The sequence below is a fragment of the Onthophagus taurus genome, chromosome 7 (genome assembly GCF_036711975.1).
Source record: "Onthophagus taurus isolate NC chromosome 7, IU_Otau_3.0, whole genome shotgun sequence".
In the NCBI taxonomy this organism is placed as follows: Eukaryota; Metazoa; Arthropoda; class Insecta; order Coleoptera; family Scarabaeidae; genus Onthophagus; species Onthophagus taurus.
In genome coordinates, this window is record NC_091972.1 from 22,325,593 (window position 1) to 22,350,100 (window position 24,508).

The following is a 24,508-nucleotide window of genomic DNA, read 5'->3' on the forward strand; positions in this document are numbered from 1 at the left end:
GAGGATGGCGTGGAAGACCTTGTCTCCTTCATTAGATTACATCGTGATCGATGGTTAGAAGATTAATTATGCGAGGTGTTTATTTAATAATGACCTATTCAAAAAGAAAATAGAAATATGACAAAAAAAATTCTTTTATTGTGTAGCTTGGGGTTAACCTAAATAAGGTAGCAATTGACTTTCCGGACTGCGCCTTGTGGTGATGTGGAGTATTTTTCACGAAAGAATGGGCTTCATCACTGGCCCATGTGGCCACAACATTCAAGTCTATACACAGTCGAGATTAATTCAATAAACTAAATAAGACTTTGTTATCGGGCTCAGGGCACAATACCCTTCTAGCGTCTGTTTGGTAAATCGACCGTGTTCTATTTCATTTATCATCCGTAACAAATTCCGGACAAGTGCCACGACAACGGTAGAAGATTTATTGCGGGTTAGTTTACCAGACTATGAAAGACTTTTGGTGCAAAAATTCTTTATCAAATGTCCCGCACGTTGAACAGGTTATAAAGGCCGGCAAGTTAAGAGTCGACAAATATTTGAACTGTAAAATGACCATTTTTACTCGTTAACTTATTAAATAACAATTTTAAACCGCTTGAAATATTCAAACAACGACCCGTCCGTTAACCCAACAAGAAAGCGTCGTAAATCTTCTATACGTTTTACGCAAAATATCCGCGGTTGTGTCATACATATTTAGCAGTTTCACTAAGTGAAAAAACGAAGAAAAAAGGGGAAACGTTGTTCAAATGAAAGTGGAGGCGTAATTATGTTTGAGTGGAAAAAATCGCCAGCGTCGTTCACGTGTCACGTCATTCATACTTCGAGCGTAACTCAGTCACACGAGCAAGATACAGTAAACACGAAATTAGCAACGCTTTGCAATTAAATTAAAAAGTGCTGCATTTTCCACGAAAAGGACGTAATTTTCCAGTAACCACTCGGTCGACCCAACATCGTTTAGCGGTTTAAACCAACCTGAATGTTTGTGATTAGATTAGTTTAAAAAGCATAAAATTATATTAATTAAAATAATTAAAGTAAATTATTCACACATCTTTCTAAATTAAGCCGAAAAATTGTCTGATTTATACAATAAATATGACAACCATCGTAGCGCATCCGCTGCAAACGATCTCGGCTTGACTAAAATGGAGAATCTCTGATTTCATCTCATTAAGCCAAGGTCGCCTGCGGGCGAGGCGGTGGATGTGGCAGTAATTGTAGGGATTCTGATACAGTGTCTCTAGAGAAAAAGCCGAACTTCAGTAAAAAAGTTAACTATCATTAACACGTTGACTGCCGCAATAGTCACTAAAAGTCTATCCATTCTGACCGGAACAATTTTAAAATTAAATAGGCTAGCAATAGGATAGTAAGTTACAAATCATTATTTTTTTTTTATCAAAAACAAATTTTTTTATTGTTTTCAGTCGAGAAGCAGCATATGATTCACGCGGCCCCACAGATAAAAATTGCCGTACTGGCCGTGTGAATCATACAGTGATTAATAAGAAAACAAGTCTGTTCATGCAAAAATCACTGCATTTTTATACAGGGTGATTCTCAACCTAACGCATAAACTTGGGAATTTACTCCTCATGACGAATAATGACTAATAGGCGAAAAAATTTGTAGTAAAATATTTTGTGTTTCATAGATATCCATGATATTTGCTTTCAAATCAAGAATACATAGAACATTTTAAAATAACATCTCAGCAAGTGTTCGTAGTTATTTCCCATATTTTATACCAATTGGGCTCCCCGAATCCACGATCTCCCACTAGCGCGGCTTAAACCAGGGTGTTGGCGGATTGTCTGGGCAGCAGCATGTACCTGATTTTGCAACATTTGCTCAGTATTAACTTCCGTGGCGTACACTATGCTTTTCAAGTGACCCGAATAGTAAAAATCAAGAAGATGAGAAAATCACTCTGTATATGAATGATACGTTCAGTCATTTACAGTTCGTGGACGGTATATTTTGAATTCAGGTGGTAGTATTTAGTTTTTTGTATAAAAAGTGTCTGTAAAAATGAGTTACGAAGAAGAACAACAAAAATTGTGGCAGGAGTGCCTTTCAGACGAAGACGATAATGAACCATTTGAGGATTCTGATGATGAATTTGTTCTCGGAAATTTTAGTTATTCTTCTGATGATGAATATGCTAGAAAAAAAACACAAAATGTAAATAAGTAAAGCATATCCGCTACAACCGAAGACGCGTCAGATAGTGTATTGAACACAATAAATTGATGTTATTCAACCAAATATGCAAGAAAGTAGTGATGAGAATAGTGCGAACAAGTGTGATAGTGACCAGCTGTTATGGGACGACGTAACTGGAGTAAATCTAAAATCACTTCATTTTGCTGAAACAAATGTCGGCGTATTGAAAAAATATACGGTGAATATTTTGATAAAGGTCCGTATGAGTTTTTTAAATTATTTCTCACCTCCGAGGTCATAGAACTAATGGCCACAGAGACAAACAGATATGCAGCCCAGTGTAGAGTTGCTGAAAAATTATCCAAAGCCAGGATTCACGAATGGCATTATATAAATAAAGAGGAAATAGAATGTTTCATTGGAATTTTGATTTGGATGGGCCTCTGCCAGTTTCCGTCCATTGAATCATACCGGTCCAGAAATGTTCTGTACGCTAACAAAATCAAAGATCTAATTCCTCGTAATCGATTCCAGTTGTTGCTGAAAACATGGCATTTTCATAATAATGAAGTGATAACTGAAGATAAGTTACAAAAAATTGCTCCTTTGGCAAATTTATTAATTAAAAATTTCCAAAAGCCTATTGTCTTCAAAGAGAATGTGTGAGACGAAAGCTTAGTACCTTTTAGAGAACCTCTAAGTTTTCGCCAATACATTAGTAACAAAAGGCACAAGCTTGGCGTCAAACTATATAGACTATGTCTCGACAAAGGATACACGTATAATTTATTGCGGAAAGGAGGACAAAACACCAAATCAGTCTTCTTCTGAAAATGTAGTTCTTACTTTGGCTGACAACCTGTTACATAAACGACGTACAATCTATACGGATAATTATTACACTAGTATTTCGTTAGCGCATCAATTACAGAAGAGGGTACCCCTCTTCTGTTGGAACTTAGTTGGAACACTGAGAGCCAACAGAAAATTTAATCCAAAACACATTCTGGATAAAAAGCTACAACAAAAAGAAATTGTTGCAAAAGAAAGCAACAGAGGTGTAGTCGTTCAAAAGTGGAAAGATGTTTGCACTCTTGCACTCATTACGGCAAAAAAAATCAAAAGTCAGCGGCTGTTATTGATTTATCTGACCAAATGAAGACATACAGAACTTCTTTACGTAGAGTAGTAAAATGGAATAGAAAACTGGCCATTGACCTAATCTTTGGTGCTGGTTTGGTGAATGCACCTAGTTTCCATCACGAAATTCAAAGAAGATCTTTTTTGGAAGCTAACCCAATTGGACGTTTTTCACAACCCAACACTACAACCACGCACCAAGCATGTTAGAAGACGTGGGTACTAAGAACCATCGTAGATATGTTGTTTGTTACGAGAGACTTGCAAAAACTGATAGAAAACAAGCGCAAACCAAGGCCACTCAGTCAAGATATCGTTGTGTAGAATGCTCTAAAAGCTACTGTTCTCACAGGCATGTATTTTACGCTAAGTAACCGTTATAGCTATCGGAGAATCAACGGCTGATTAATTTGGCTTTTAAAAGTAAACCTGCAAAAGAATCAACTGTTGCTTCTCGTGGTTGTTGTGGAAATTTTGCCGTGGATCAAGTTACGCTTCTCATGGCACTCAACGTGTTAAGATGGTGCAAATGCCTAATGAATTTTCTTTATATATTTTAAATCAATATTAGTCACACAGCCAAGATAGGGTAAACACATAACCAAAGGTCGTAATTTTCCATTATCGGTCGATCCACTAGGTCGACCCAAAATTGTTTAGCGGTTTACATTAATTTAAATGTTGTAATTCGATTAGTTTAAAGTATAAAATAATATTAATTAAAATAATTCAAGCGGATTCATAAAAGCTGGTCTTTTATATAGTGATTTACAATTTAATAAGACATTGTTTGGAAAACGTATTTTAACGGCGAGATAAAATTACGCTATACAATTTCCACTACAAGGAGATAAGCGACCAGTCAAAACTTGCCGTAAAACATCTATTATATTTAGAAAACAGTGCCGGCAAGAAGGCCAAGCGATGTTGAGATAAAACCTCACTATAAATTATTAATAAAATGCATTAGCCTTGCCGGAATTATAATGTCGAGAGCGGCTTCCTGAGACCGTCATAAATTCACCCGTCTTTTGCCGAATCCCGAAAGGCGAAGTGACATGAAAAAATTAACATTCGCTAATGTTTTCCTTTTCGGAAGAGTATTTATTGTTGTGTACCCGAAACAATATCTTTTCAGTTTTTGTTCTAAATTGCTTTGCTTAACGATCTTTACCACTTTACTATACGCATTAATTTTCATCAACTTAATTCATTATGCAACCATTCATTATCTTATAATTGACTGAATTCGAATTTGCAATTGGTATTAGGTCGGTGATACCTGCAAGCAGATTTAATGCTCTCTAAGCTCATTAATATCGAATTTATGTCAACAGTGTGTAGATTTGTACGTTATAGCCATTCAATAGAGTTATATTACGGTAGTTTTATATCGCTTTATATTTATTGATGGACATCAATATCTGTTAACATAATATGAAATCATTAGCGAAAGTTAATTACGCAAACGCTTCAGTTTAATGATAAAGATTTAAACCCATCTTGTTATACGGTTTTTATACCGTGTTTTCGTACCCTTTAAGAATTATAAGGATTTTTTTACGGATTACTTTTAATAATCCGTAACAATTATTATTTCATGTACTCTTCTAAACAAGGTGGGAAAGATGATGGAAAATGAGGCTTTTAAATGAATGACGTAAGTAAGCAGGAGCTTATTATTGTATCTGAAAATGATATCCGTTATGAACCTAAAGCAACCATTTCCAATGACGACGTTCCCGCAGCGCAGCTGCAACTTTTCAGAGCAAAGGGTACTCCACAACAAACGGGAACCTACACCACCATGTCATGCTCAAATTGGCATGTTGAAAATCAAAGTAGAATTAACTAAAATTAAATTTGGCATAAATCACAATCATATTAACAAATTAATGAATCAGTCACATACAATACACTGTGTTATTGCAAAATACCTTACATTGAAACGTGAAATGCCAAAACGTAGGGTATGGCTGAATAAAAAATAAAAGGGAGGCATAAACAAGAAATGTCAAAACTTCGGCCCGGTCGCAAGCGACCTCGACTTAACCATATAAAATCAACCAAACATTATCAACTATGTGTTTTCGACTTTATACAGGGTGATTCAAAAAACCGCTGACAGACTTTTAGAGTAGATAATACATGAAAAATTAAGATGAATAGTCTTAATATACATGAGGTCGCAAGTGCCTCGTTGGCGAGATATAGCGGATCAAAGTTTCTTTAAAATTAAACATTATATGCAATACAAAGCACTTTTTTAAAAATATTATTTACGCCATTGCTCTCTACGCGTGTAAAGTGATCAATTATCTATCAATTGGTCTCTTACAAAACTTTGAGCAAAGCAATAGTTATTAAGAAAAAAACGTTTTTGATGTATCACCTGCCCTAGAAGTTTGTCAGCGGTTTTTTGAATCAGCCTGTATATAAATATGACAACCTTCGTAGCGTCTCGGCCGTAAACGACCACGGATTAATTTGCAATGAAAAATGTCTGATTTCAACTCATTAAGCCGAGTCCGTATGTAGCCGTGTATGTTATTCAATATTGTATGGATGTGGTATCAATTGTAGCGCCTCGGCCGCAAGCGACCTCGGCTTACCTTACAATTAACAATATTTCGTTTCACATTATTAAGCTGAGTCGCTTGCGGGCGAGGTACAATCAATTTTCGCAATCTACCCCAATTCCTTTCCTTGGTTGAAAAACAGTTGAATAAGTGTTACATACCAAGAGCGATACGAAACAATGTTTAAGGTATACTGAAAAGTAACCATCCAGAATTTATCGGATAATTAATTCCTATATTGAAAAGAGTTGAGCTCGCTCTGGTAGTAATTGTAAGATCTGAAATTAGTCTGATGCAGTGTCTCCAGAGAAAAAAAAACCAATCAGATAAAAAATCGTTTACATAGACTGTAAAGACTCTGAATCTTTTATTTTTCACCAATTTCAGACAAAATATAGTCAAATATTAATTATCGTTAAGATGTTGTAAGTGGCAAAAAACCTTTATATATTTTAAATACCCTAGTTGGTATCTTAATTCCACAATTAAAGTAATTAAAGAAAAATTTAAATTTCACGTTCATCACTCGAATTTTCTTTCTATCAAAGTATTAAGTAGAAGGTCTAAGGCATTGATCTCGAGTGATTATAAATCATACTTAATCAACATGCAATCTACTTTGATTGTTTTTCATCGCAATTGTGGTCCTATGCAAAACATAAAAAACGTTGTGGCAACAGTTATCCAGCTCGTATGGAACACGCTGACGCTGAGGCGAATAGTTCGGATATTTGGCAGTCGGCGGTCACCAAATATCCGAAGTATTCGCCTCTTTCTTTAGTTCGGTTTTCATTGAGGGTGGACTTCAGCAACAACCACGTTCTACTGTAAACTGCAGTTTCCAACCTTGGTTCTCAATCGAGGATGTGGCCCAGACTCTCACTCGAATTGATAATAAGATGAGTTCAGGTCCTGACGGGATGCTAGGTATTTTCATAGCGACATGCGGCTCCGAACTTGCTAAACTGCTCTTCATTATCTTTAGTCGCTCATTGGCTCAATCAGTACTTCCCATCTATAAAAGTGGAAGTAGAAATTATGTTTCAATTTACCGCCCCATTTCTATTCTTCCATTTTTATCTAAGGTTTTTGAAAGAATTGTTTATGATAAATTATACCGTTCAATACAACCATTTATTATGCAGCAGCATCATGATTTTCTTCGTGGCCGATCTGTAGAATCCAATCTCGTATCTTATATAAATTACATTCAAGCTTGTCTGAATAAATTCACCAGGTCGACGCTGTTTACACCGATTTCAGTAAAGCCTTTGACAAGCTGCATCATAGGGTACTCCAGACCAAATTACAAAAATTTTACTTGATTGATGGGTTATTAATGTGGTTGGCGCCTTATATCTCTGATAGAGGCCAGGCTGTAAAAATTAATAATTACATATCTAACTTTATTCCGGTCACTTCAGAAGTGCCTCACTTGGGTCCAGTTCTGTTTGTGGCTTACTTTATGAGTGCTTTCACCATAGTAATTTTTTGCTATATGCCGATGATTGCGCTAAGTGTAACAGTCCTATAGCTGCACTGAAGGCACTCATTGTAGATCTGTGTGCTAAAGTTCAGTCTTTGTCTGATTCAGTTAAGAATATGAATGACAGTTCGACCAATCATCCCTCGTCTGATGTAGACTCCTTGATTAACAATGTAATATGTACATGAAATTAATGAACGGGAACGCAGATCAATTAACGTAATTTTAATCAATGTTCCTGAAACGGATGACAGCATTCTCACGGATGCGATTCAATGTATTTTTAAAGAAGCAGTCCCCTCCCCAATGCGCATCAAGAAGGTGTTTCGGATAGGGAATTTGTCACAGTCTTCGTCTGTTTGGGTGGGTTCCAGTCAAACAAGAAAATCTAAGCCGAGACTTATTAAGGTTGTACTAGAAAGTAAGGCTGATGTCCTTTCATTGTTGAGTAAATCAAGAAATCTCCGTAAATCTACGAACTTTAAAAGCATTCATTGTGACCGAACACTTAATGAGCAGTTATATGATCTAAATCTTCGTGCTGAGCTTGCTAGACGTACCGAGCTCTAGAACGGTAAGTATAATAAAAAAATTTCAAATAAAAATATAATTTATTTGAAATTAAATGTACAGTTATTACAGCTAGAAATAGAAATTGAAATGTTGCTTTTTTCGGTATTTGTATTAACAGAAAATGTCCGTGATGAGAAGCACAAGCGGACAATTGTAGTATATTATCAGAAACGCTGGAAGGCGATTCATTATCATCATGTAGAATCTTTTCTGCAAATTGATTTTTGTTTTGAAGAGAATCTTCAATATAACTTTCAGCCACAGTCGAAGATTTCCAACCTCCATGTCTTTTTAGTCCTAAAAGTCTACACCTTTATTGGCTAATAATGTGGCTGAAGTACATCGAAACGAGTGACCAGTGCAATTAACTGCATTTTCCAATTTTAAGTATTCAGCAATTTTCGATGATAAAGCTCCAATAGTACCTTTACCGACTACCTGATTTTTGCATTTCCCATTCCGATAATTTAGGAATAAATGCAACGACTTTGCATTGTTTGGCAGTTTAATATATTTCCGAACAATTTTCAAATTAATTTTTTCGTTTTTTTAATTTATGACAGTAAATGTGCGATGAATATTGGTTTTTGTATTTGGAATGGTTATAATAATAAAAGATTCACGATCTTCTACATCTTTAATAATCATTTTATATAACTCCTAATATCATTGCTACCTACAAAATACATTCTTGTAAATATATCCTCGTATTTTTACAAGTAACAAGTATAATATGCCAACAAGATTTTTTCACTCGTATTTTTATTCTTTATTACACACCATTTTTTGAAAATTTGGTACGTCATATCATAACCTTCCCTAGATTTTTCCGGAATTACTGCCGAACGTCCAATATTCCAAGCTTTTTCTATATCATCACGTATTCTGCAAAAGCCGTTCCACTATTTAAACATTTCATTCTTGGTAAACTAGCGTTTTTAGGTTTGCACCCAACATTTCTTCTTTTTAGAAAGGCAATTAATGTTGAAAACTTGGATATATCAATGGATTCGTGTAAAAAAATTGTCGCTTTCAACATTGAGTATTCGGCCCATAAACTACCTGCAGCATTTTCTATATCATCACCATTTTCACTCTCAGAATCACTCATTTTGGTTATATAGGAATATATTATATTATAATTTAAATAATTTATATTATATTAAGTTTTAATATTATTGTAAGAACTGTTTACAATTTCACAAATCACACAATTTGTTTTTTTGTAAATAAAACCAGGGCAACAGAATTAATTAAAATTTTTTACCTACTTTATAAATCATTACAAATGTCAATATATTTCAGTAAATTAATTATTATTTATATTTATTTCGATCGTGCAAAAAATGTTATAACCATCACGAACGGTAAGTAATTTCCGACAAACATTGTCGTCAACTGGTAAATAGCACTTATTAAATTAGTTCATGTATTGTCACTTTCTTCAAATAATTTTTGTAATTATTATATTATAATATTACTTTTGTTATGGGAGTTATATCTGTTGGGGTAATAGGGATTATTATTATTATTGCAAAATATTTTCCAAGGTTGAATCTTCTTCTGATTGCGATAAACTTCAAATGGATCTTAATCGTTTTCAAACCTACTGTACTAATAATTATCTCTTTCTAAACTATGGTAAATGCAGTCAAATAACAATCACCAGAAAAAGATACACTATAAATCAAAACTATAGGCTTGTACCCGGATCCTTAAGTGTGTTATCTAAGGTAAAGGATCTTGGCTTACTGCTCGATTCCAAACTGTTATTCTTCTATCACGTAAAGTAAGGCGTACAGGAGCTTAGTTTTATCATTAGAATGTCAAATTAATTTATCAATGTACAGTGCATCACATCTTTGTGCATGGCTTATGTGAACAGCATTCTTAATTTTGCTTCAGTTGTATGGAATCCTGCGTATGCTGTGTACATTAACCGTATTGAGCCTTGCTGGTCAGATTTGTGCGTTATCTCACAAATTCGCGTTACCTTATTGCTCTTATGAGCTGAAAAACAAGCAGCAAACCGAATACAGTGCACCGTATTAGGTTTGCGGACACTGCGTGGAGGTCGAGCTGCTACTATTTGTCTTTTCCAGTTGCCCGCTTGTACTACTAATTGTTATTATAACTCGCCTTTACCACAATTAATGCATTCTTACAATCGTTGGCGTCTTTCCGCAAGAGTATATTAAGTTTGAATATCTGTCATTGAATATCTGGGTAATTCGAGTTCAATCTAGCTTGTATTGTTAATTGGGAACACTATTTTTTGTTATATCTAGAATTTGCTATGGTTCCAGGTTTTTATGATGTATTGATTTGTATTAGATTTTGTTATACGTCAATTTCTTTTTTTTTTGTTGTATGAATTCTGTCATTGGATACTATTGTGGGGGAAACACTGTTAGTATCCCGAATAAATAAATAAATAAATCTATGTGATATCGGTTATATACAAAGGAAATACAATAGCAATATTCTTGTTTGCTTTTTACAAATAAACTAAATTTAATATTTCTTGATAATGAAAGATTTAAGGTTTGATTTAGTGCATGATTTTGCAAAGATAATTATTTCCCTAAATATAAATATTACGAAACATACAATTATAACAATACATGGTAGATAAAAACTATATATAAATATATACACAGAAGTAAAACCAACTGTTGCTTTATAGTTCAATAGGATCATTTAAGCAATTAAGCGCCGTGTGCATATACTCTTCAATAACCGATAATTTGAAATTTGAACCGATCTGCCCCTTATGATAATCCGTAGCAAATTTTTAATTAAAAATTTAATTAGTTTTTAATCGGAGGATTAATCAGCGAAAAATTGAGCGTTTAATGAATGTTAGAGGGAACGGAATTGGATTTGAGCGCGACCGAGATCTGCGGATGAAAGTTTTACAGGAAATCAATTATTCTAGGCGGCGTCCGGCGATCGGCCGTTTCGGCTGAAAACAGCAACGGCTAACGGCAAGTTCGAGCAAAACTTTTAATATCGGGTACTGTGTCGGGAACCGAACCAATAATAGCCTATAGCGGTCGAAACTCGTGTCCCCAAGTGGAAATGAAAACATACAAAAACTTGACCACCATTCCAAAAAAGTAACATACAACAGACGCAACCGTCCCTGGTCATAATTGAAGAATTTGAAGAACGTGTTTGTGTTGTGTTACTTTGCAGGCAGTCGGGAACGTTTCGACAGCGGGAATGTGAGAGAACGAATTTTCCCTACAATTGGTCAACGGTAACAAAGCACTCAACACAAAAGCCGTTTGTTACTTAATTTCATAAATACGACTAAAACGGACACAGAATAACGTCTCTACTGTTGTTCTCCCAGCGGGACATTTTTTTTTATAACACACTGTGTCACTACCAAAAAAAATAAAAACAACGATTTTTCGAATGGTTTGGACAGGTGAATACTGGAAATAAAACGACCAAGTTTTGTGTAAATTCTAACGAGTTCATAAAAACTTGATAAATACAATTGGTTTATAATTTATTTCTCTTTTAATTGGTCTTTAATCTTTATTTTTCAAATGCATCAAGCTTATCGATTGTCGCCCGTATTCACGTGACTTGCCAGCTAAAATAGCATTCGATAGGTTGTGGTGCTACACCAATTACAGATAAAGCCGGCAGCTAGTCGAGAACCGCACGAAGCGATTTGCGATACCATCTCCGAGGATTTTCTCCTAGACGACTATAAATTCGTCTTCGAACCATGAGTAGCAGATTATCATCAAAAGCATATGAGGCTAGCAACCATACTGGCAACTTTATTTTCCAACACCCTAATTCCTATATCCGTCTATTATTATTATTATTAGTTTTACTCAAGTCAATATTCTCTAAACTAAAGACACCATTATTTCAACACAGTATTAATATCGAGGGCGTCATAATGTCTCAATCGCATGATACTCTTATTAAGGTTTAATATCGTTTGACATGAAAGCAACGAATATTTCTAAAAACAACTCTTACATTCTTACGTTCTTATTCATAAAAAGAACTGTTTACATTATATTGTGATCGATTGATTCGATTTCTATTAAATGTATTATAACAATTTAGAGAAATGTGGAACAAAAACATAAAGTTATAAGTTTTATTTACGCGAATGCCGGCGCGACGGAATTTCTCCAGGAATCTGTTTTGCGCCCGTGACAGTCGTGAATATATTTCCTGGGATGGCGCGTCACGATTTTCCGCACGGAATGTGCGCGTTGCCTGGGCAGAGCCTTTAAACTCAACGTTCTCAGGGCGGTTCTAGGACGAATGCGAGAATCAAATGTAAATTCCCCAGCGTTGGACATGTCCGGCTTGAAAAGCATTCACGTGTCAGCCCATGAGTGGTTCATTTTCGGTTTTTTCATAGCAACGGTATCGACTTTCTAACACTACTACAATTTACCATTGTCAGGTTTTCGAGATTATACGAATCTATCATTTTCTAACGGTTTGTAGTTCCTTAACGACTATAACAGTACAAAATATTGGTTCTGATCATTTTAAATTATACACACACAAAATAAAAATCAAAACATGAATTGAATTTTTCATGCTGCTTATTTTTCAATTGCAAACGAAACCATCAGTTTACCTCAAGGTATAATTCAAGCACTACTTAACCTCAACTCATTTAAAACCTGATGTGATGGTGTTAAACTTCTGATTCGTGCTTCATCATGTTTCTAATTTTATTACAAAGGGAAGAAAGTTGCCCGGGTACTCTAAAACATGATGCTAGCTAACAATTTTATGTCAGCTTTTTATTCTGGTCTCCATGAATGTGTTAATAAAATAGCTCTTTTTATAAAATTATGCAACTTTTGCATCCACCGGCAAACTTTAACATCGTGGGCTCATCCTAAAATGATATGATATTTAAGACTATAATCACCATTGTATCAAGAATTTAGAAGATTTAACGAAATCTGGGAATAGTTTTTGAGATGCTGCTTCTCTTTGAGATGGATATATATTAAAACAAAAAGGAATTTCTTGCACTTTCATATAGAACTTTTCCATAACAGAAATGTCAATTAATGAAAATCATTTCTAATTCTGCTGCTCTGGAGCTTTCTGTTATATTGTACTAATCTGGTGCTCTGGGGTGCTTTGTAATTCTGGAGTACTCTGGCACTTTTGAGTACACTGTTGCTCTGGTGTTCCCTGTTATTTTGGAATACATTGTAATTTTGAAGTTCGCTGCTAATTTAGAGTATTCTGTTATTCAAGAGCACTCTATTGATTAGGAGTACTTTGGCAATATTTATGCTACAATCTAATTTTACAATCATTCCTAGTTCTGGATTACTGAATTGCTTTGTTATTTTGAGGTATTCCGCTTATTGTATTACTCTGCTACTGTAGAGTTTTCTACTTTTTAAAGTAATTTGTCATTCTGAGGTGCTTTGTAAATGTGGAGTACGCTGTTACTTTGGAATACATTGTTGTTTTGGAGTACTCTGTTATTTTGGAGTACACTGTAATTCTAAAGTATTATATCAATAGTAGTACTTTGGCAATACTAATACTTCAATGTCATTTTAAAGTCGGTAGTAGCTCTAGATAACGGAATTATTTTGCAAGGAGTACCTTGGGAATATTAATGTTTTAATGTCATTCTAAAATCATTTGTTATTCTGCAGTACTGTTATTCTTTTATTTAATAGTACTGTACTAATAAAGAATCTACAACTCTTTCTCGAAAGGAATACTTTGGTAATTTGGGGTAAACTGCTTATCAAATTACCTTATTTGAGGAATACACCCATTCCTCAAACTTGTAGTACTCCGCTAATAAAGAGCACTTTAGTAATTTGAGTTGTTCTGCTAATTTGGAGTTTTCTGATATTCTGGGATACTTTGTCAATAAGGAATACGTTGGTAATTTGGTGTATTCTGCTAGTTTGCAGTACTCTGCTAATAAAGAGCAGTTTGGTAATTTAAAATATTCTGCTAATATAGAGTTTTCTGATATTCTGCAACACATTCTCAAAAGAAATACTTTGGTAATTTGGGATAATCTGCTTATTTGGTGTATTCTGCATATTTGAAGTACTTTGCTATTCTGGAATACTCTGCTAATAAGAGTCGCTTACATAAATTGGGGTATTAATTTGGTATATTCCTCAAACTTATAGTACAGCTAATAAAGAGCACTTTGGTGAGTTAAGGTACTCTGCTGATATGGAGTTTTCTGATATTCTGCAATAATTTGTCAATAAAGAATACTAGATATTAACAAGTATAATTTGGTGCATTCTGTTCATTTGGAGTACTTTGTTATTCTGGAATACTTTGCTAATAAGGAGCACTAATAAGGAGGATGTTGGTCATTCGTCTTACTTGTTGTATTCTGTTAATTTAGACTACTCTGCGGTTGAATATTGTTCTTATAGGAAGTAATCTGTTAGTCTTACATTCTTTTCTATTGGAAAATGCTTACCCACTCAGAACGCCTTGGTCTGAAATATACTATGTGTCAAATTCCAAACTATATGTATCTATAATATATTTAAAAACATGCGATTTAGTAACAAATACAAACTACACCTCTTGAAATCTCTAATAAAATTGATAATCAAAACTAGATTTGCATTGAGAACAACCCGTATATTATGATTTGATACAAACTATTACCTCAAACGCTTCGTGCAAATAGGCAGTTAGATAACAATGAACTAAATGTTGAATCAATGCTTGCACAATGATTCAAAAAATGAAGATCACTATTTGCATATTCGTTCGAGCTTCTCTCTGCGAGCTTCCATAAAGTCGCTGGCGAATGAATGAAACGTATTTTACGTTACATTTCTCATCGTTCTTCTTTTCAGCACTCCACTGGAGGGTTGATCATGCGCAGGTTGTCACCAATCCCTACGTTCGTGACCACGTGTAGTGCAACCAACTTAGACAATTACATAGTGAATTTACCGCTCAAAGTGAATTTATGATAATGGCTATAAAATGTACAGGTATGGATAAAAGCAAATTTATCCAAATTTTAGAAAATTATCCTATCATTGAAGATAAAAAGGGCAAATAACTTAAGTGTAACGATGCGATTACTGAAAAGGTAATAATATAAAAGTGATTGTAATAATGTCAAATAAGTATATTTGTATTGTATTTATGTTTCTATAAATAACATTTGGTATCTAATATATATGAAACTCATCGTTCAACACATTGTTTACAGCTGTGATAATGCTTGTTCGATTTCCATTCGGCAGCAATCACTCAGCAGAAGTAGTGGGTAAACTTAATAATTTGATTGAATCGATTGATACTGCTTATGATCCAGTCGAACATTTGGTAAACATTTGTGTACTACACTTTTTATAACAGGACAATAAATCCGTTAATAGTCGACAGAGGGGTTAGATGTATGAAAGAAATACTTTTAGACAATCCGAAACTACATTGTAATAACCGTTGTCGGAGATAACAGGACTACACCGTTAGCATGTTCGAGGACGCGACACGATAATAGGTAATTTATGGCGTGTTTTGTGGGTCGAGTAAACATGTAAGTCGCAACCGACCCATACTGACAGCGTGCCGTATCTTTTAATCTGAGCACAAACAGGTTAAAGCCGGTCTCCTTTGTTTCTCGGTGCCAACCCATCGGCCGCCGGCTCCAGGTCGCGAATTATTCAACACAAATTACATACGGCATTCATTACGGGTAATCTGATGTAATGCTAAACCGTAACGCCGTTAATAAGTCGCTCGGAGAATCAGTATGGCGTAACGAACGATGACCAATTGTGGTACGAACCTGATCGGAAAATTGGTCCAATGATCAGCGTAAGTCCCAGGCATTAACCGGTTTTAAAGGGATCTCGCTTCCGTTCTACAATATTAACGATGCCATCGAAGGCTTACTTCATTGGTTAATGTTTATTACATCCACGCAAATGAGAAGATTGACAGGTATCCTTCTGTGATCGATTATAACGATTATAGTGTTCGTGTTTGTAACAAGGGAAAATCTCATAGTGGTTGAACGAGAAAAGCTAATAGAACTAGATGTAGGGAAATATAAAATGGGTCAACCGTAAGCTACTCGTTTTGTTTTTAGAGTCGTTACTCCATTTACTACTAACAATAAAAGTAGTGAAATTTAAAATATCAAATCATGGTTTTTAAGAACCATCCTCTAACATGACAAGGTTACCATACAATGTTCTGTGGTATGTGAGGCGTCAATTGAAAATTTCCTCACGAGGACGGACCGGAAGATAATTTAGCGTCAAGTTGGGGGGAAGTCTACGAAGCGAGAGGATCATAAATCGCCTCTATGATAATGCAGTTTTCACGACCTACATGCAGTTATTACAAACGAACTGTTTAAGTTACACGTCTGCGCTCTGAAGACACTCCGGCGGCCGACACGTAATGAAACGTTCTAAATCATAGCACTTGACTCAAAAGGTTAATGAAAATTTAACCAGGACGCAATAGATCATTACGAGTAATGAAAAATGCCCCATTTCGCAGTTTACTGTGTTTATAGGTGCTGGAAAGGAAAAAAGAAAAAGATTGGACTGCTTGGAAATTATAAAGAAGTGTGCTTCCTACATGAAAAATTTTATAACCCGCGAAGCAATAATAATTTAATAAGGACATAATTTTTCGAGTTTTATCGGGTCTCCTAAACGTTATTTAAAATCTTAATGACCGTAACAGGAAAATTCCATATAATTTACTTCATAACCTACTTTTTTCAGGGTGAAGTAAACTCACCACGGCTTGCCTTAATCTCCTTGAAAGTATTTTCTAAACATCTTAGAGAACCTCTTAAAAGTTTATAAAAATATTGAGTTTGCCTGCCACTGCCGCGCCCTTTCCAAAAGACTTTTCGCAAACAGAACTTTTAAACTTTGTAAAATCAACATCTACTGCTCGAATGCGGCCCTGTAGTTCCAGCAGTTTCGTTGCTCTTTTAGCGCGGAGGTAGAAATTAATTTCGCAAAAATACTCCAGTTATATGGGAGTAGTTTTAAGCGACTCTGAAACCTCTATAAGTTCTATACCGATTGAAATTTTTTCATCAATTTGTACTTTATTAAATTGAAATCGATTTTACTTCATCTATAAATTTCTTATTTATCATCGAACCATTAATGAAATTTTTAGAGAATGTAGTACGATTCATTCACGAACTAAATTGAATTACCTTGCTTAGCGTGCATGAATCATATCAAGAGGACGCGCCTTAATAAATGGATTACGTGACAAAAACATTAACACAATTCTCGGAAATTGTTAGATAATTTTATTTTGAATTCTTGACTAGTAATTGTTTAAGTGAGTCTCTTTAGCGTTGTCGTAAGAATGCATGAGCTAATTATCTTCATTGCGAATAGCACATGGCGTTCTCAAACATTTGGTTGCAATACCGTTGTAAGGTTATAATTACGGCATGTTTTCCCGTATTTATATGCAAAGGAGCAACGGATACGGACACAGCTTGCAGTTATTTGCGTCTTCGGAACTTTCTAATTACTTTTGTTATTATCGTGGGTCCGCGCGAACCCCCGCCGCTGATCTCATTCATTTAACTCGTCCGTGGAGTTACGAAGTCGGCCTTGTCGTCTTAATACAATCAACTGTAAGATAATATTTGAGATCGCAAGAACGGACGGCGAACGGGCGAACGAAACTTGGAACGGAAATTTAATTATTTTTCATTTGCGTTCCATTACCCGTACAAATAGTCTCCCGTCTCGATACCGTCCTTTTTTACTCTTCGACGTGTTTGGACAGGACGAGAAATGGCTTCAGACTTTAGTGGATTCGTTGCATATCCCACGAAGATATAACCCCGAATTGATCCCTGAAGGGTTTGACGGTATCGCACTCCGTACATACTTTTAGCGTATTCTTTGTTCAGCCATCGATTGATCGTAAGAGAGAAAACTGCTATAATAATATTTACCGTAACTGGAAAATAGTGTGCTATCATTTTGTTAAATGGTTTGTTTTAAGAAACGATGTTGATTGTTGTCGAAGTATAATCAGTCGTTCTGTTTCGAAATTTTCAACATTGCTTTAAGAAAAACTCCTTGAATCGTAATTTATTTCAACCAATATTGTGTGTGTACTTATCAATTATTTCATAAACTGCACACAATTTTAGTATTCAGAATAAATTACTTTGTTTTTGAAACAACAACAGAGAAATTGAATTTATTAAACTTTACAGTCTCAATTTGTAACAATAATTAATAGCTCTTTTGTATGAATAGAAAATTTTGTTTTTGATTATTGTCCACGTCACTTCAACTCTTCCTTCAACTCCTACCACTTTAAGAACTTTGTTTATTTCCGCCTCCGCCGCCAGCGACTTCAGCTGCAGACACTGCAATATGGTTATTCAATATTGTATCTTGATGGTTTACAAACGTATCATTTGGGTCTCAAGCGACACAATACCTCATTATTTAATATTTGGACACCAAGCTTAAAAATACCGTTTGGCCTAACGGTACTAAAAAGTACATTATTATTTGCCTGTAAAAAGGTGATTTGGTAACTGAGCCTTTAGTCGTTGTAGTGGTAAACACGGAAAATCAGTGCACGTGGTAAATTGACGCCATTCGAGTGGGTGTAAATTGGAAATATTCTTAATGTGAGTTTTGCGAATTTCAATAAAAATAACTTTCTATATTTGATTTATAACAACAAATATTTTACGTGTATAGTAGCTTCCTAAAAATAGGCAAGAATTTTACAAATATACGAGTGTTTTTATATATTGCACTCAGAAGTACCGTCAGACCGATTTGATTTGTGTTTCGGTGAATTTATTTCGTACCTTTGTTTTCAGATTGTAACTCTTTTTACTTCGATAAAAATTTCTTGGTGGAAAAATAAGGAAGAACTTCTTGAAGAAGCGAACAAAACGGTCGATGAGTTGGAAAACATGATTATTGATAACAACCCGGAAACTGACGAGGAAGATGAAGATTTAGAAGAGGGTGAATTTCTACAGATTACGAATGTTATCGATGAAACTTATCAGACGGGAGCTATTGAAAATAATTTGTTAGCACTAACTAAATAAGACAAAGAAAGAGATAGAAATAGAAAATGGCGAAAAAGAGATTTTAGTTTTGAATTACTTGAATACAATTTAGAAGAAGGTCCAGTTCACGAACATTTTTCACACTGTAATTCAGCAGTAGATGTTTTCTTGACATTCTTAGACCTGTTGCTGAAACTATAGTTTACCAGTCCAATTTATACGCTATCCAAAGGAATAGAATTCTTAAACTTACAAAAGAAGAGTTTTATGCATTTATTGGTAAAAATCTGTTCATGGGCTATCATAAGTTACCATCTTAGTATTGCTCATCTAGCAATGATCTAGGAATTCCCTTGATCACAAACACTATGTCCCGAGATAGATTTGATAAGATTTTATCAAATTTGCATTGCAACGATAATCACAATCTAAGTCCTACTAATACCGATAAATTGTTCAAACTTCGACCTTTTATTCTAAAACTAAATAAAATCTTTGAGACGTTATTTTTCGGTACGAAGGAATTATCCGTAGATGAGTTAATGATGGCATTCAAAAGTTGATCATCGATCAAACAATACAACCCCATGAAACCCATCAAAAAGGGGTTATAAGGTATGGGCACTTGCTGTCCAAAAAGGTTATATTTTGCGATTCGATGTGTATCAAGGGAAAAATGGAGCTACGAATGAAGAATGGAAGGAGTATGGGTTAGGAAAAAAAATGTAGTATCTGACAGAGCTGGGTCGGATACAGGAAAAAAGTATTCGAGTACCGGATACCGGATACTTACAATGTATCCGGATATTGTTTTAAAAAAGTACGGATACTTTCTCCATAAAAGTATCCGGATACATGTATCCGGCAGTTTTCGGATACATTCTCTAATACTTTTAAAATTACCTAAATTATTGTTAAACTAATATATTGTCATCCATATTTTACTTATAGTGACTCCTAATCTTTTCTTCTATATTTTTCTCGAGTGCTCTCTCGTTGGGGAAATTTAGTGTACACTTGCTACGAAATGGGCTCTTTGAATTTTTTCTAAAAGGGGAAATTTAGTGTCCAAATTTTAATCGGAGAAAGAGCCCTCGATTTACCCACAATAATAAAAGAAAAGAATAACTAACTTCCAACATGTAAAGCCACAATTATTGAAGTAGTCACAAAAGATGTACAATAGTAGAAGAAACTGAAAAAAAATGGGGACTCAAACACTCTGGTGTATATGTACGTGTGTGACAATAGAATAGGAAATTAAAAAAAACTCTAATAATAGAGTTGAGTATCCGATGCCGGATACTTTCAGATTTAGTTATGGATACCGGATACCGAATACAAAATTTGAAAAGTATCCGGGTACAGAGATCGGATACTCAAAAAGTATCCGGATACTGTATCCGGATACAGAAGTATCCGGATACTACCCAACTCTGGTATCTGATAAGCAAATAACCCGAGGTGATTATGATTACAGATTCAGTTCACAGAATATAAGGTTTTTTAAGTGGAAAGACAACAAAGTGGTTCACTTTATCTCAAATCTTCACGGTAATACCGAAGAATTAATATATGTTGTATAATATGTTATATCGAGATGATTGCAATTATATCAACAGTGTAGACATAAATAATATTTCAAACTATGTCATCGCAATTGCTTAAAATAATCAAATATAATACAACAAGGCGATTGCATATTCTCGATAATCGATGTATATTTTTAGAATTTTAACCCGGTTATGCCCACAGTTCTCATAATGGAACACCCCCGTTTTTCTCCTCTCCACGTTTTGTTGTTAGTCACAACGTGATTTTGCAATCAGCAACACGTTTCCAGTAAACATGTTGATTACTGAGAGTGATTGTTTGACGAATTATTGTTCCTTTAACGTGTAGAAAAAATTGGAAATTTCTTTCGTAAAAAATTACTAGTAAAAGGTAAGTGACATTTTCTATTTTTAAACTAATATTATCTATTATTTTGCATTATGTTTATTGGCCTAACAATTCACAACACATTTCGATATATCATCTATAATAATAAATACGTTAAATACCAAAAAGCACTTTTTCCCAAAAGTTCCAATATTGGAACTATGGGCTAAACGTGTCCATAAAGATTTTTAATAATTTCAGACATCTCATAACTGCAGAACTCATTCAAGTAATAGAAAGGATTTTTGGGCGCTTATGTTTTTATCATTTCTCCAGATGAAAGTGCTGAAGATAGCGACAATGCAGATTTCTGCAACGACATCAATAACTAGATGGTCGACAGCTTCAAGCGGAAGCTATGGCGAAAATTACAAATCAAGGGCGGTCTTTCACAATTGGTGATAGTGACACTGACGAAGAGTCAAATAGTGACAACGAACCTTTGTCAGAAATACAAAAGAAGTTACGGAACAAAAGAAACTGGTAAAAATTCGATCTTATTTCTGAATTCCGAACTTTGAGAAACTGATGCAATCAACACCCATTCCTTCTATTCCGGTGAAATACTTTGAACTTTTTCTTGATTTGAGCAGAAATGACGACGCACAGCAAAAGGGTGAACTTAATTTCCGAGTCTCCAATGAAGAAATAAATTGTTTTTTGGCCATACTACTATTATCTGTCTATTGTGTGGTTCCTGGATGTAAAATGTGATGGGAGCTAGGAACAGGATCTTACAATATGGCACTAGTAAATTCTATGAGAAGAAATAGATTCAAAGTGATAAAAAAGATATCTCCACTGTGGAGATAATAATAACCTTACTCCGGGCGACAAATTTGCAAAACTACGAGAATTGATGCAAATGCTTGATTCAAAATTTTTGAAATACTCAGAACTCCAAGAAAGGCTGAATATTGATGAAATTATGGTTTCATACTTTAGCGAGCAGAGAGAAAAACAATTTTTAAAAGGAAAGCCGATACGATATAGTTACAAGATGTGGTCTTTGCGAACCTTTTGGGTATTTGATGCAATCTGAACCATACCTAGGAAAAAACGAAATTGGGTAAAAAATGGATTATTTGCATTTTCCAAGAATAGTTGTGTAATAATATATTAAAAAACTAGTTTCGTAAGACACACTTGAAATGCACGAATTCAAGTTGAAAAACGAGTGGCGAAGCCACGAGAATTTTTATTCTCCTTTTTAACAAAAATAAAATAAATTTTGACAATGTAGGGAAATAGGTATGTCGCAGTTGGTAACACCGTAATACTTGAAAATAGAAATTACCCCGCACCCGTTTGAGTACTGTAATAGCTTTCATTACCGTCGCGAATTACAAAAACGTATTTACAAAAATATGTTACTTCGCCGGCAGGAGGAGGGCGTTCATCTTCCCATAAATTGGCTTCCAGAGTGCCAACGTACATGTAACTATATGTTTAAAGTTTTTTAATATTACTCGATATCCTTAACACGATCTTCAACCTCATTATCTTTGAGTTACCCGGTGATTATTACATTCCTCGGTCGTAGTCAATACATGGTATACATGATCGCATTACATACATGCTCACGTACAAATACAACACACTTTAGACACCACTCATTGTATTATACATACATATATAAATTTAATTTGCGATAAATTGATGGACCTATAGATGAATAAATAAATAGTAAAAATCACAAAATATAATTGTAATGTAACTAAAAATGATTTCAAACATAGAATGGAAGGAATTATGAATTCAATCTGTATTACAAATCGTAAATTTTAATTTGTTATTATTATGAATCAACACACATACCTGTATATTGGTTTAGCGACGTTATCTCGATACCATAATACCATATACACTCTATCCTCTCTGATGTGGGGTTCGATGTCACACGGAAGAGCGGCTCCCTTATTCCAAACAGCATCCACATACGAATAACCGACTGCAACAAAGCAAAACGGTGTGGCTTTAAAGGAATTACTAACTCCCATTGAATTATAATACTCATTACATAATTGTAGGAAATTACGCTATACTAATAACTAAGTTTTAATGAAAAATTATCATCAACATTTCGTATCTTCGAAATTAAACAAAAGTTACCACACGAAAACTGCTAATTAAGCTAAAGGCGAATGGGATTTTCCCTAAGGAAAAGTATAAGGGGTGATGGTCCCATCAATAAATTATAATTTAATTGTTCGGTAAAAGGGGTGGCACTCGTTCGGTATTCATTTGAGACGTTTAAGAGGTGATTACTTAGCCTCCTGACGCCCAAAAGGACGTTTCTTGCGTGTCGCCAAAGTCTCCCCCATCCCCATGGGATCAATCCTCAAAGGGTGGCGATAATTTAACGGTATGTTAGTTACCGACAGTAGCTCTAAACGGAATCTAAATTGGCTCGGCGCGGAAGGCTTGAATAATTTAATAATTTAATGGAAGCAATTTGATTTGGCCGACAGGATACGTTACCGTAATATCTCGCTTATAGCAAACTAAGGGCGGAGGTGAAGTAGCGCCGTTTATCATCGCAATCAGAACTTGGGAGTTTTACAAGGGCCTTTTAAATTTTTCACCGAAACGTATTTGCGAGGAGCGATAAATAGGTCGAGGGTTGCCGACCGTGAGGGGAAAAAAGCTGTGCCCATTTTTTCATATTCATTGGAGTTCTCGGAACCCCGTTCGGACAACCTCAGGTCGGGTATCATCGAACTTTTATCAGATTCAGGGGATTTTCTCTCAGCCGCCTTCGAGAGAATCCATGAAGCGGGAGCTAAGCCGCCCCTTATCTCGATAAACTGTCACGCCGCTAATCGGCTTGATTTTCAATTCCTGGTGCCGTAGCATCTTGTGTCAGAAAATTTTTAAACTATAATCACCTCAAGTTCGGTTTATATTTCTGCAACAAAACAAATTTAACATTTTGTTAAATATTAAAGATATTAATCTTGTAATATATTTTTAGACAATATTTAACAAACGGTTATTTAACGGAAATGGAATCTACTATATGTGTATATTAGGTTAAAGCCAGAGGCTTGGAGTCGCTCACTTCCAGATATACTGTAAATACGGCTACGTGTTTGCCGTTTTGATATAATTACTGTTTACTGAACGGCTAGGATCAGGTTGTTTGATCGGAGAAAATTTGCCAATTACTTGATGCTATAAATGCATAGTGTTATGAATTTATACATAAATGAGCATTCTAATATGTAATAGTAAATCAAATGAAATCATAAAAATTGAGACGATAAATCCGGTGAATTTCGGTAATTAGGAACCGGAACTCAACGATCCAAAAGCCGGAATTCTTCCAACAGGCGGCACTGTCATCCGATTTGTTGGATTCCACTCCGTAAATTCGTCAGAGGCAAAGGTTCGACACTGATAAGACGCGGAAGCAGAGGATTTGAGAGGTTATTGGACGTCTATGGATGCTCTCGAATTCCCCGTAATCTTTGAGGCAGATATTTGCGCTACCTTTTCGTGTTTCCCCCACGGTAATTCCTTTCGATTAGTCTTCAGAGGAAAAAA

At 35.0% G+C, this 24,508-nt stretch overlaps 1 protein-coding gene across 1 annotated transcript in view; it reads right to left on the minus strand.

Annotated features, from left to right (window-relative positions):
- Window positions 1-24,508, minus strand: part of LOC111415938 (neural cell adhesion molecule 1) — a 266,395-nt gene that overhangs the window by 88,364 nt on the left and 153,523 nt on the right. Inside the window, exon 2 of the mRNA XM_071197577.1 lies at window positions 22,781-22,913. Coding sequence (XP_071053678.1) covers window positions 22,781-22,913 — 133 coding nt within the window. The remainder of the gene's footprint in view (window positions 1-22,780; window positions 22,914-24,508) is intronic.